General features: G+C 34.4%; 1 protein-coding gene across 2 annotated transcripts in view; it reads right to left on the minus strand.

The window, feature by feature from the left end:
* Positions 1 to 535: 535 nt before the first annotated feature.
* Positions 536 to 15,044, minus strand: part of DARS1 (aspartyl-tRNA synthetase 1) — a 67,386-nt gene continuing 52,877 nt past the window's right edge. For both annotated transcript variants that reach the window (XM_005899494.3, XM_070389813.1), the window contains exons 11-16: positions 9,242 to 9,388; positions 8,089 to 8,131; positions 6,877 to 6,957; positions 5,097 to 5,208; positions 4,845 to 4,916; positions 536 to 3,508 (exon numbers count right to left, since the gene is read on the minus strand). In XM_005899494.3, coding sequence (XP_005899556.1) covers positions 3,417 to 3,508; positions 4,845 to 4,916; positions 5,097 to 5,208; positions 6,877 to 6,957; positions 8,089 to 8,131; positions 9,242 to 9,388 — 547 coding nt within the window. In that variant the 3' untranslated portion in view covers positions 536 to 3,416. The remainder of the gene's footprint in view (positions 3,509 to 4,844; positions 4,917 to 5,096; positions 5,209 to 6,876; positions 6,958 to 8,088; positions 8,132 to 9,241; positions 9,389 to 15,044) is intronic.

Below are 15,044 nucleotides of genomic sequence, written 5' to 3' on the forward strand. Positions count from 1 at the left end.
TCTGACATACGTTCATATTCAGAATACATAAAAAGCCCTTATCAAGTAGAAGACAATCAACCAATTAATCACTAGGGAAATACAAATTAAAGCCACAACCATGAGAATAGCTTAAATTAAAAAGGCTGATATTTCTAAGTGTTGGTGATGATGTGGAGCATCTTAAACTCTAATTGTTGGTAGAAATGCAAGGTGATAATAGCAACTCTGGAAAAAACAAATGGCAGTATCTCCTAAAGTTAAATATACACTTCTCATAGTTCCCAGGCATTTCACTACTAGCTGTCTACCTAAAAGAAATGAAAACATGCCTGCAGAGACTTGTGCTAGCAAATGTTCCTAGCACCATTATCCACTACAGACTAAAAACTGAATGCTACTTACATGTATATCAACTGGTGAAGAGATAAGCAAATTATTGTACATCCATTCTGTAGAATACTACTGATCAATACTAATAAATATGCTATTAATATATGCAACACCATGATGAATCTCAAAACATCATGCTTAAAGAAAGAAGTCAAACACAAAAGACTATATATTGTTCCATTTATATGAAACTCTAGAAAAGATCTTCGTTGCTGGAGATGGCAACTATTAATGCACTGTGCAATTTTCTAGGGCAATGGAAATATTCTGTAGTTAAGGTGAAGATTACCTAACCATATAAAATAACCAAAATACATCAAACTACACACTTAAGATGAACAAATTTTGTTGTATATATTAGCAAGTTGAATTCAGTAGTACATACATAAAATATTAACAATACATCATATTCAAGCAGTATTTATTTCAGAAAAATATCAGGAATTTGTTACTATCATCTGTCATATTCAAAACTAAAGGAAAAAAAATTGCAGCAAATAACAGAAAAAGTACTTGACATATTCAACAGTCATTCTTAACAGGAACTCTTAACAAATAGACTCCTCATTAACCTGTTAAAGGGCAACTATCAAAAACCTACAGAAAATATCACTTAATCTTGAGCTTTTAGGAGTGTTTAAAATTAATTCAGAAACAAAAGCATGCTCCCATTATTGCTTTTATTCAACATTCCACTGAAGAGCTTGACTAGTAAGTAAATATGACATGAAAATTAGACAGGAAGAGATCAAATTCTTTTTATTTGCCTGACACTATTCTCTGTGTTGTTCTTAGGGTTCATGCTTTTCAATCCCCACAACAGTCCCATGAAACAAGATTATGAAAATGAGGAAAGTTGAAGCAAGTTACCCAAGGTTACATAGCTGATAAACAGCAACATGAGAATTCTAATCCAGGTGGAATAGCCACAGAATCCATACTTAAAAGTCTTGTTTCCAGTAGAAAAAAAATGGTAAGGTTTTTTAGCATAAATGAAAAATTAAAAAGTAATTTTATTTACTTTATTTATTTTTGGTTGCACTGTGCAGCTGGTGTTATTTTAGTTCCTAATCAGGGATCAAACCCAGGCCTTCGGCAGTGAGAGTATGGAGTCCTAACCACTGAACTGCCAGGGAATTCCTTAAAAAGTAATTTTGAAAGATATTAAAGAACACCAATATATTTTATCACAATTAAGGAAAAAAATAACAAAAAAAGGAAGGGATATACCATGTTTATTAACTAGTAGACTGAAGAGATTGAAAATTTCAAGTCTTTTCAAATTGTTTCATAAATTCAAGATAATTCCATCAAAATACCAGAATATATATATCAAATAAATCTGCAAAATAATACTAGACAATGTTCATAGAAACAAATACTTAGGTAAAATATAAAAGCGTGGAAAGGAATTAAAAAAACATGGAATTTATATAGTAGTTACCACTAGGGTAGGAAGGAATAGGATCAGGGTGGTTAAATGGGAAGCCTTAACTGTGTCCACTACTTTTTCCCTAAAAAAAGAAAATAAACATCTGAAGCAAATATGACAGTGTTAAGATTTGCTAAAGCTTGGTGGCAAGCGCAGTGGTGTCCTTTTTTTATTATGCTCAATCTGGTTGACGTGTTTGAAATACTTCATTAAAAAACAAACAAAAAATTACATCATTCTTAGACTTTATAAACAATTTATTTTGAAATAGCTGTAATTCTATGAACTTGAGAAGAATAGCTCTAAGGCTATTATTATACTATTTTTGGGTTTGGGGATTATACAATACAGAAAAAAATAGGTCTTGGTGTGGCTTAAATATATTTAACACTTCTGGGGTGTCTAACTTTTATCTTGAGATACTTTGGTGGGTTATGAAAGACAGATTTAAAATTGAGTCTCTATTCTCAAAGAACTCATAATCTAGCATGGTGAAATAAATTAACTTTAAAAAATAATGGGCAGATGCTTATGAACCAAGGTTAATATGCTACCTTTCTGACCTTCTTACTTTTCTGTATTATTTTTCTTTTTCCTGTAGGAAAATAACTGCATTAAATTGTTTTGTTTATAAGTATTATGTGTGGTTCACCATAAAAATAACATTAGCATGGATATATTTAATAATCTAGAGGAAAAGTGTATTTAACTGTAATTCTTTTTGGGAGGGAGTGAGAATGCATTTTAGTGACATTCACTAAATGCCTATCAGTTAAAAATAAAAACAGAAAATTCAAAGTTTTTAATCTATATGAAATAAACTATTAAGCAACCTAAGCCTTCAGCTTTAAGAACTGTATCCTTACACTCATCTGAATTTATCTCTTGATTAATACATGTTATGAATATATCAGTCTTCATTTGCTTTTAGGCATTTACATAAACTGGTTGTCTACTCCCCCTCCCCAAACTATAAACGCCAAGAATCAGCTATAAAATCATACTGCCATGACGTTACACAGAAACATCCATAATTAGCTTTAAAATTTTATTGAAATTCAAGTTTAATTAGTTAACAATTTAATATTATGTTATGTTGTATAATTTCTAACCAGTATTCTAACCTGCTTTACATGATTTCCAGGCACAATTATTAAGGATCGATATTTTCTGCCTAATTTTCCATGATATGCCAATTATACATTCATTAAAACCTCAAAACTTTCCTAAAATTGTTCTTACCTCAATGTCAGATTTTAAAAAAAGACCAAATATTGAAAATTTAAGACATTAATATTATAGCCACTGTAATATAGAAAAAAAAATTTACACATTATTAACTGTTTAAAATTGTTGTTTAACATTTATTGTAGTAATGCAAAATGAACTTTTAACATAATAATATGAATTTTTCATTAAAATGTTTAACCATTTCCTACTGAAGCATGTTCAAAGTTATAAAAATCTTCTCTTTTAAAGTAACGTACACTGAATTAGTCCAAAAGTAATTGTGGCACTTTGGATAAGACATTTATTTTATTGCATATTTTAAGTACCTAAGGTACAGTCTGATTAATAGCAGGTTACTGGAAAGAATAAAAAAACATTTTCTTTAAGGAGTAAGTCTTTTGGGATCACGGGGAAACATTGAGGTTTGACGAACATTGTGCAAGCCCAAAAACAGCATAGTCACTCGTTCCAACCCTGGAGAAAACAAAATAATCATTAATTCATTTTCAGAATTAATCATTCAGGGTCATACTTATTGAAAACTACCAAAATAACATCACTGATCAACAAAATGCTTTTCCTTGTTAGAAAGGAAATGACTTCTATTATTTTAAATGAGTTTAAAATGGAGTATTCTGGGTCTGATTCAGAAACAGGTGATGCTGTATGTGGGAAGGATAAATGAGATATCCTTAAGCTGTATGATTTTGTGAAATGTGAACCACAAATCGATGTAAATATCCAAAACTTATGATTTAAGCAAACAAAAATATAAGCCTACTATTATATTTTCATAAGCTTACTATTATATTTTCAAAAATATAAGCCTACTATTATATTTAACCAGGTTCCTATTGATAGAACCTGGTTACCAAGATTACCATGAATTCTTTCAATGGATTGTATGTAGTGATTAAAAAAAAAAGAATTAAAAAAGTTCTTATAAGTGTTGATAAGGAACAACTTAGTGAAAATACACTAAGCGAAAATGCAAGGTACTGAGTGGTTTATACAGCACACTATAATTTGTGTAAAAAATGTATTTTATATACTTTTGCATACGCAAAGATTATCTTTGTAGAGGTAAAGAGAAAACTAGAAACAATAGTTTTCTGTAGGGAGGTGAATGTACACTATTCTATTTGCTTTGAATTTGAAATCTGTATATTACCTGTTTACCAAAAAACCTGAAACAAACAACCAAACCTTTAACAAAACTATAAATTCAGAATTCTTTTTAGCACAGGCTCAATAGTTGTGGCACAAGAGCTTAGTTGCTCCAGGGCATGTGGGATCCTCCTGGATCAGGGATCGAACCTGACATCTCCTGCACTGGCAGGTGGATTCTTTACCGCTGAGACACAAGAGAAACCCCAGAATTCTTTTTAAGAATTTTTGATACAAACATCCCAAAGTTGAGTTAAATATTTACTCATTTTAAATCACAGAGCAGTATCTTACACATACTCTAGAAATGGTTCTAAAAGCCAATGAAATGTCTTCAACAAAAACATTTAGTAGCCATCTGAACTGACTTGAGGGACAGCTTTAATTTGGACTAATCGGAATGAACTTATGAATACAGAGAGAAAAGAGGATACTCAAAAATTTCATTTAGTCATAACTCACTTAAAAATTCTTTTAATTCAAACTTCTATTACATTTAGCACTTATAAACTTATTTGTAAGTAATAACAAAATACAAAATTTACTTTTTGGAGTCTAATACTGAGGACATTTAGAACTGAAGAAACACTCTGCCAAATGAAATCTGGGTTGGAAATATTGTCATCATATAAAGGAATATTACCAATGCCTCCACCAGCATGAGGAGGGGCTCCAAAACGGAAGGAATCAATGTATGCCTTAATTTTCTCCAAATCTACAAAACAAACATAAAACAAACAAAAAAGTAATTTAGCTTAAAAAAAATTGCAAAAGCAGTTACCATGCAATGAAAATTAAAACAAATGACTGTGTTTCCGAAAAGTCTTTACAGGGTTTTAAAACGTATTGCTTTCAGAATATACATGACCCTCCTAAATATACTGAAACTGTTTACCAATTCCATGATGTAAGGCTCTCTCTGTTAGCAGCTGAGGGTCATGTATTCTTTGAGCTCCTGAGAGTATTTCTTCTCCCCTCATGAACATATCATAAGAGTTAGATTGTTTCTGTAGGGAAAACAAACAAAAATACCACTCAACAGGCTATCATCCTATTTCTATCACATATATGTGGAAAAACACTCTCTGTTGCATGAAGAACAATATCATTTATTCCCTACAATTAATTATACAACCTGCTCCAATAAACAGGATTTGCTTTTCTAAAATGGGATTAAACTAGTGAGGGTTGAATGATAACTTCTTCTTTTCCTCTATCAGATTTTATGCTCCCCTTCTCCCACACCTTCCAATAACAAATCAGAACAATACATCTTCTTTTAAGCAGTAGCGTAGTGTTGATTCTTTTTTTAAAAAAATTATGTGGCTGTGCCAGGTCTCAGCTGCAGCATGTGGGATCTTGTTCCCTGACCAGGGATTGAACCCAAGCCCCCTGCATTGGGAGCAAAAAGTCTTGGCCACTACACTGCCAGGGAAGTCCCCGTAGTGCTGATTCTTATTTCACTTTATCATCTGAAATGTTTTTAAGTGTGATATGATTTTGGGATCATTTTTGGAACTTCAAATTATCAACAGGTGTTAGTCTTTTTAATTTTTAAAAGTTATTATTTTAAGGAAAGTGAACTGAACATCAAATTTACTGTAACTCAATTCATTCTTTATCAGGTTTTAACTTATTTTCCCTATCTTTCAGTAAACCAATGGTTCTCAAAGTATGATTCCTGGACTGATAGTTTCACTATTACCTTATGAGAAATATCAATTATCAAGCCCCACCTAAAAAAAAAGTTTAAAAAAAAATTTATTTATTTTTGGCTGTGCTGGGTTTTCGTTGCTACAAGGGCTTTTCTCTAGCTGTGGTGAGCGGGGGCTACTCTTGAGTCGTGGTGTGCAGGCTTCTCATCGAAGCGGCTTTTCTTGTTGTGAAAACATGGGCTTCACAAGTTGTTGCACATGGGTTCAATAATTGTGGCTCCCAGGCTCTAGAGCACAGGTTCAATAAACCCGTGTCTCCTGCATTGGCAGGTGGATTCTTTACCACTGAGCCATCAGGGAAGCCCCAATCTGTGTTTTAAAGGCCCTCCGAGTGATTCTGATACTCACTAAAGTTGGGGAACCAATGCAAAGGAAAACAGGTGAAAGGCCACAACACATTATTTAGATTAACTACCAGGATGGCGTCTGCCTGCAATGCGGGAGACCCAGGTTCGATCCCTGGGTTGGGAAGATCCCCTGGAGAAGGAAATGGCAACCCACTCCAGTATTCTTGCCTGGAGAATCCCATGGAGGGAGGAGCCTGGTAGGCTACAATCCACCGAGTCGCAAAGAGTCGGACACGACTGAGCTACTTCACTTTCACCTGGATAGAATGTGAGTTCTTGGTTCAAGGTCAATGATAAAATGATTTGATAAAGTCTTCAAGTCTATTAATGCTATTTGTTATTTATATAGTATTTCTTCTTCATATATCTTTAAAAATGATACATGAAAATTATTTTTAAAAAGGTTTTGGGGACTAATTTGCTAGAATATTCAAATTTTACAATATCACTTTGACCCGAATTGACAGAAACTAGTAGTAATACATATAGAAATGTGTCTTTTAAAACTGCAAGTTATTAATGAAAACCATTATTTCCACTGTATAATGTGACACAGTGACAATAAAGTTTTCCCTCTTCCCCGAAACAGGTTATTTAAAATCAAATTACTTACAGGATTTCGTGGGTCAGGCATGGTATAGAAAGGTCTTACAGCCAATGGATATTTATCAAGAATATAAAAATCGGTATCATACTATAAAAAGAATAAATATGATTAAAACAGATTTTTAAGACATTTAATGAAAGTAAAAAGAAGGCTACCATTTTGGTAATTATTTTTTTTTCTATACATAAGTTTTGTTCTTCAAAATTACTGTAATTACACTCTATATACAATAACTGTTCTGCTTCTTACAGCTGTATCCTACAGTATTTTGCCATGATGTTATAAATTCTTCCAATATGCTTAATTTTTAGGAGCTGTGGATTATTCAATCATAGTTCACATAAGCATTTTTCTTTTTCTTTTTTTGGACATGTACTCTCTTCTCAATTTCTCCTCCGCTGAAAACTATGCTGTGATAAACTTATTTTCACCTTTTTCCATTGCAATTCTAGCTCATTTAATTTTCCAGATGTATTTTAAAACTGTTCTTGTTAAATTATCCTAAATCACATTGGGTTTTACAAAAACTACATTAAATCTATAAATAAAACTGATGTCTTTTATCTTCAAAAAACCTTGATTATTTCCCCAATGATTTACATTTTCACTAAGATGTCTACAATAAATTTAGTAGTTTTTCTCAAATGAAAACAATTGAAATGAATAATATTAACATGAAATTATGATATCTTTGTTAAAAAGAGTATTTACTATGTGACCTACATTTAATTAAAAAGAAACAGTCAAGTTTTAACTGTTTTGATGTTAAACATTTTTCCTAAAATTGGCGTCTAGAGGGAATGTCAACAGTGCTGAAACTGGCTCCACTGAAATAGTGTTTTAAAGGTATGAACTCAGTACTGTGCAGTTTCAGACTTGTTCCCCAGTCTGTTGAACCATTTTGAGTGCAACCAGCAGGAGGAGCTCAAGGACTGTTTTTATTCAATTACACAATTCTTTTAATTTCTTTAAAGACTGCACTCAGTTTAGCTTTTCTCTTCTTTGGAGTTTTATAGAAAAATAAGATAGGAAAGCAGCCTTCATGTAAAAGGCAGAAAAAAAATTCATTCACCCTCTAGTCCCACGAGTCTGCAAGGGTAGTCAGGGAAGACCATTTCTAAATAATTTCAATCATCTTGAGGTCCTCTCTAACTAATCTGACAATATAGCTATGTTTCAGATTTAGAAAAAGAAATCCAGCATGCATAAGAGTCCTACCTTTTCCTTTACCAAACGACCCAACAGTTTTTCATTTGGTGTACTGCAAAAGAAACATGAAATCAGGTGTCTGAAGATCAAACAGCAACTTAAAAGAGTTTGAGGTTTATAAGGAACCTCTTCTATTTTAAGTTCTCAGAGGATAAAAAAGTTAGCCAAAATACACAGCTGTCTATTCTGCTCCTTTTAAAAAAGGCAACTACTACTGGAAACCATTCACAGGCATACCTGGGAACGTTAGTCGGTGCTACTCAACAATATTTAAATAAAAGTATAAAAGGAATTTAGCAATTCACCCATTCAGAAATAACATGGATGAAGTAGTTTCCTACAATTACATATAATGAAAGTCTACTACACCAACATAGACTACTCTTGCCATTAAAATGGTTCTATGGCAAAATGGTTTTTCTCTTTTTTGTTATTCTTTATTAAAGGTTTATAAAAGAAAAATCAGTATTTCAAAGTAAAATATAATAGTGTATATATAAACCAATTTAAGTTCTATTCTATTTAAGAAAAATTTCCAAAATACATACAAAAATATCATCCAAATTATAGAATTTATGGTTTTCCTTAAATTGTCATCTAGCAATGTAGAGGATGATTAAAACAATATACATATGTGCGTATATACATATACGCACATATATATATTTATTAAACAAATAAAAGTAAATGAGGGTTTTGAGTGAAATATGTTAAAAAAAAAACACCCCCAAAATTAATAATAATCCTCTCTTCCTTCCGATATCAATTATGAATCATTGTGTTGGCTTAAAGTATTTTAACTTAAGAATCCCTGAATAAAATATAAGTAGAAATCTCCAATCTTTATTAAACTATCATTTCAAAATTATAAATTATTTGATCTGAATTTAGATAATAAAATATAGTATATCAACTAGAGAACAGAGACTTGCATAACTTTTAGAGATTGTTAAAAGTTTCACACCTTAACATGCAAAAATATTAACGCTTAGGCAAACCACATTAAACAGTTTATTTCAGATCACACATTGAACAAAATAGCATCATACTATATAACCAAAGTTAATAAAACTTAAGTTTACCAAGTAGGTGAAAATATATTCATTCTTTCATATCTTAAATCTAATTACTAAAGTTTTAAAAATCACAAATACAAACAAACCTTAGATCTTCTTCATCTCCCATTTCAATTCCAGCTTCCCTAAGCATAGCCAATGCTTCACAGTATTCTAGTCTTAAAGTTGGCTCCAAAAATTTGAATGGCTCACATGGGAACTGTTTATTCACCATCTGAATTTCAGTTTGAAACCTATTTGTACAAGAGTTAATAAAAATGTGAAATAAATGTTTTGAACACAAGAGATCACTGTGGCAACACGTAAATTAAAGAAAAATTGTAACCAATAATGTTGAAGGAACATACAGCTTTTCTCTTCCATACACTTGATACACATTTTTTTTTTAAAACAAAGAAACATTTTTTAACATTTTAGAGGAATTAACTACATGTGCAGTGATGAGAAAAGGGCAACCTGAGCAGGTTCCAGGGTGGAAACATGCCTTTTCCTGCTCACCCCACTCATCGCCAGATATCCTAGGGAGGTTGAGGGAGCCTGTACTCAAGAGGCCAGTTGGCACGGACCCAAGAGCCTACTGCACTACTCTTCCATGTTTCCACTGGTAACTATTTTGAATTCAGAGATAACAAAAGGAAATACTTTTAGAGCAAAACTCTTTCCTGTAAGTTCAGCCTCAGTGTAGAAATGGCCTCAGGGACTTTCAAGCTCATTAGTAGTAGAAACACCATCTAAGGAAAAAGTATCTAGTAGGTATTGAGTCCCTGTTTATGTCACATAAAATCATTCTTTGAATTAGTGTATGCATCAGAAAAAAAAACTGTTACCAAGAAATTAAGTTAAATAATTAAATGCAAAATACTTTAAAAAATATTTAACATCATTTCTCAATCCTGTATTATTTGTCACTGCAGTAGCATCACAGGATAAAAAACTTCCTTTATAATTCATATCAACTAGCACTGTTAGAAACATAAAATACTCATTTTATGAGGCACTAAAAAAATCTGATTTTTAATACTTTAACAACATTTGTCATCATTGAGGAAGACCAAATTAATGAATATTGTCTTGTCTTCCCCGATTCCCACTATACCATAAGTTTGTTTAGGAGAGTGCCTATTTCTTTCCCATTTTAATAATCCCTATAGTATGTTCATTGTCTATCTTCTAAATATAACAAATGTTCATTGCAGTAAACTGCTGCCGTAGAGGATGGCAAGATTAAAAATGTAGTTTCACTAAAGTATTTATGGATGAAATGGTAGCTGAGATTTGCTTCAGAATAACAGAGCATGGAGGGAAATGTGTAAAGTGAAACTGGCCATGGATTGACAATGGTTGAAATTGGGTGATAAGTATGTGGGGGTTCATTAGGCTAGTCTACCCTTTTAATGTATGATATTTAAATTTTTTCATAATCAACAGAATTGAAAAAAGTATGTTTATATTCAGAAGAAATCATTGATTTATTCAAATCCTGACATGATGGGTTAAAATGACCCCAAGAATTAATTTTTAAAGTGTTTTGCTTTGAACATTAACCCCCATTCATGTTAATCAATGGTAATAAAAATATGAATATCAATATTTTAAAATACGTTTGTTTATTCTTCTGTTAGAGATAAGTACTAATGATAAACACGAGAGGGGTAAGACAACCACCAAATAACCCAATTTACAACTGACACAGAAACTTAAAATTCCTAAATGATGTATAGAAGACAGGAAGAAGGTTTTTATTTCCAAGTTGCCATCTTAAGCCTACCCATTAAGCCCAGTGATAATGGTGTCTGAATCTCTAATTTGTAAGCAGAGATTTGATTAATCCCAAGTGCTCAAATCATGCTTGCTCTGTTACAAAAACCAAAGCGGAAATTCCACTTCCAATATTAAGTAGAGAAGATATCAATACCTAAAATAAATGAGCTTCATAAACTTTCTTCAATTATAAATGTAAATGAAATAAAAATGTAAAAAAAATGAGGGAGGGAGTTCCTTGGTGGTCCAGTGGCTTAAGACTGTGGGCTTCCAATGCAGGGGCCCCAGCTGAAACCCTGGTCAGGGAACTAGATCCCCCTAGCACCACAACTAAAGACCTCACATGCCAAAAGGAAGAGCTCATGTGCCACAACTAAGACCTGGTACAGCCAAATAAATAAATTTTTAAAATATACAGTAAACAAATAATGAGAAAAGCTCTATTCCTTAACTGTAGTTTCAAAAGATATTTTGTTTTACAGGGAGACATTAGTTGTTCTACAGACTATCTGAATGGAAGTTGCTTAAAATAAACTGTATAGAAATGTTTCAGAGAAAAAAGAGTTAAAAAAAAAAAAAAAAGTAGGGAGGAGTGGCCAAGATCATAGAATAGGAAGACCTTGAATTTACCTCCTCCCATGGGCACACCAAAATTACAACTATTTACAGAGCAACTATCAATGAGAATGACCTGAAGGCAAGCATAAAATATATTCTACAACCAAAGATATAAAGAAGTAACCACAACAAGACAGGTAGGAGCAGCAGAGATGTGGCAGAGTCAATATTCACATCCCCAGGCAGGCAACCCACAAAGGAGAGTATAATCACAACTGCAGAGATCCCCTCCAAGGAATGAGAGGTCTGAGTCCCATACTGGGCTTCCTAGGCTAGGGATCCTGCACCAGGAAGACAAGCACCCTCTAGAAGGCCTGACTGAAGGCCAGTGGGGCAGGCGCTTGGGAGAATTGAAGGCCTGTAGGAAACAGTGAATCCACTTAAAGGGAACATGTAAAATCTCGAGACCTGGGGCAGAAGCAGTAGTTTGAAAGGAGCCTGGGTCAGATTCACTTGTTGATCTTGTAGAGCCTCCTAAAGAGGCAGGAGGCAACTGAGATTTACCCCTGGGGACAGACATTAGCAGCATCCATTTTGGGGAGTTCATTCTATCATGAAGACACTGATGCTGGCAAGCACTATCTTGGAGTTCTCCCTCTAGCCTATTGGAGCAAGTTTCAGGTCTAGCCTACCAGCCAGTTAGCACTAGTCCTGGGAAGCCCCAGGCCAAGCAGTCAGCCACACGGGGATATAATGCCACCCACCATCAGGCCAGTAGCAGCTGTAGACCCCCTGCTCAAAACACCTCAGCTACCCCAGGATTTGGCCATGTCCAACAGAGGGCCCAGGATTGGGTCCCACCAAACAGTGGGCCAGCATTAGTTCTGGAAGACCTGTCCTGTCCACCAGTAACCAGAAGCTTCAGCACTAGGCAGCACTTGGCCACCAACTGGGCTGGGAGCCATCCAAGCCCACCAGTATGCCCACAGAAGTCAGCCCTGTCAGAAGGGCCCACATAGCTCGTGTATAGCAGGCATCCCTAGAACATATTGCTCTGCTGAACAGAGGCGAGTGTGTCGCTGGGCCCTACAGGATGTCTCAAACATAAGGCCATTTCTCCAAGATCAGGAAACATAATTAACCTACCTAATACACATATAAAAAGAAAAATTAAAAATGAGGAGAGTTTACAAAACAAAAACAGACTCAGAGACTTTGAGAACGAGCTTATGGTTGCCAGGGGGAAGGTTGGGGGAAGGGATAATTAGGAAGTTCGGGATGGACATATACACACTGCTATATTTAAAATGGATAACCAATAAGGACCCACTGTATAGCACATGCAACTTTGCTCAATGTTATGTGGCAGCCTAGATGGGAGGGGAGTTTGAAGGAGAATGGATACGTGTATACGTATGGCTGAGTCCTTTCGCTGTTCACCTGAAACTATCATAACATTGTTAATTGGCTATACCCCAATACAAAATAAAAAGTTAAAAAAAAAGTGAAGTCAGAAAAACAAATATTGTATATTAATACATATATGTAGAATCTAGAAAAATGGTTCAGATATTAATTTTGCTCAACTGAAATGGAGACAAAGATGTTGAGCACAAAGGTGTGGAAACCAAGGCGGGAGGAGGGGTGTAGGAGGAACTGGGAGATAGGGATTGACATATATACACTACTGATACTATGTATAAAATAGATAACTACTGAGAACATACTGTAGAGGTTCAGGGAACCCTACTCAGTGCTCAATGGTGACCTAAATGGGAAGGTGATCCAAAAAAGAGGGGATATATGTATACATATAGCCAATTCACTTTACTGTACAGGAGAAACTAACACAACATTGTAAATCAACTATATGCTCCAATAAAAATTGAAACAAACAAAAAAAATGAGGACAGTTTAAGTGACCTCTGGGACAACATCAAGCACACTGACATTCACATTATACAAATCAAAGAAGGAAAAGAAAGGGGCAGAGAATGCAGTTAAAGACATAATAGCCAAAAACTTCCCTAACCTTGGAAAGGAAAAAAATATCCAGGCCCAGGAAGTATACAAAGAGTCCCAAATAAGATCAACCCAAAGAAGTCCACAAGTTCACTGTGTGTGCTTAGTCAGTGATGTCTGACTCTTTGCAACTCCATGGACTATAGCCTGCCAGGCTCCCTGTCCATGGCAATTCTCCAGGCAAGAATACTGGAGTGGGTTGCCATGCCCTCCTCCAGGGGATCTTCCCAATCCAGGTATCCTGCATTAGAGGCAGATTCTTTACTGTCTGAGCTACCAGGGAAGCCCAAGAATACTGGAGTGGGTAGCCTATCCCTTCTCCAGGGGATTTTTCCGACTCAGGAATCAAACGGGGGTCTCCTGCATTGCAGGTGGATTCTTTACCAGCTGAGCTACTGGGGAAGCCCTGTAGCTTCCTTATCACACTGTAATTAGGCAAAAATTAAAGACAGAGAATATTAAAAGCAGCAAGGGAAAAGTAACTGGTTACATACAAGGGAACTCCCATAAGTAGATTAGATGATACTCCTCTAAGGAGATTAGATGATACAGAGGAACAGATTAGTATACTGGAAGACCAACTGGTGGAAATCACTCAAGCTGAACCTACATATATAGGCTGCTATATATAAACCTCATGGTAACCATAGGCCAAAAATCTATAATAGATACACACACAAGACAGAAAGGAATTTATATTGACACTAAAGATAATCATCAAGTCATAAGAAGAAAAAAGGAGAAACAAAAAATAAATTTAAAAACCTGAAGGCAATTTACAAAATAGCAATAAGAACATACTACATGTAAATGGACTAAATGCTCCAAATGACACAGAGTGCCTGAATGGATAAAACAAACAAGGTCCATACATATGTTGTCTGCGAGAGACTCATCTCAGATCTAAAGACACACTCCAACCAAAAGTAAGAGGATGGAAACAAACGTTCCATGCAAATGGAAATGAGAAGGACATTACATAACGATAAAGGGATCAATTCTACAAGAAGATCTAACAACTATAAATATACCCAACATAGGAGCACCTAAATAATAAAGCAAATATTAACAAACATAAAGGAAAAATAACACAATAACACAAAAGAGAAGACTTTTAACTCCCCACTTACATCCATAGTCAGATCACCCAGACAGAAAATCAATAAGGAAACACTGGCCTCAAAAACACATTAGGTGAAATGAACTTAACAGACACACACACACACACACACACACACACACACACACACACACACACCATTCCATCCAAAAGCAGCAGGATGCACATTATTTTCAAGTACACAAGGAACATTCTCCAGGATAGATCACACAGTGGGCCACAAGACAAGCTTCAGTAAACTTAAAATTAAAATCCTATCCTGGATCTTTTCTGACAACACGCAAAGGGACTAGAAATCAACTACAAGGTGAAAAACAAACAAACAAAAAAACCCCAGCAATCACCACTAACACATAGAGGCTAAACAATATGGTTCTAAACAACCAATGGGTTACAGAAAATATTAAAGAAGAAACAAAAAAATACTG

The sequence above is a fragment of the Bos mutus genome, chromosome 2, assembly GCF_027580195.1.
Source record: "Bos mutus isolate GX-2022 chromosome 2, NWIPB_WYAK_1.1, whole genome shotgun sequence".
Classification (NCBI taxonomy): Eukaryota; Metazoa; Chordata; class Mammalia; order Artiodactyla; family Bovidae; genus Bos; species Bos mutus.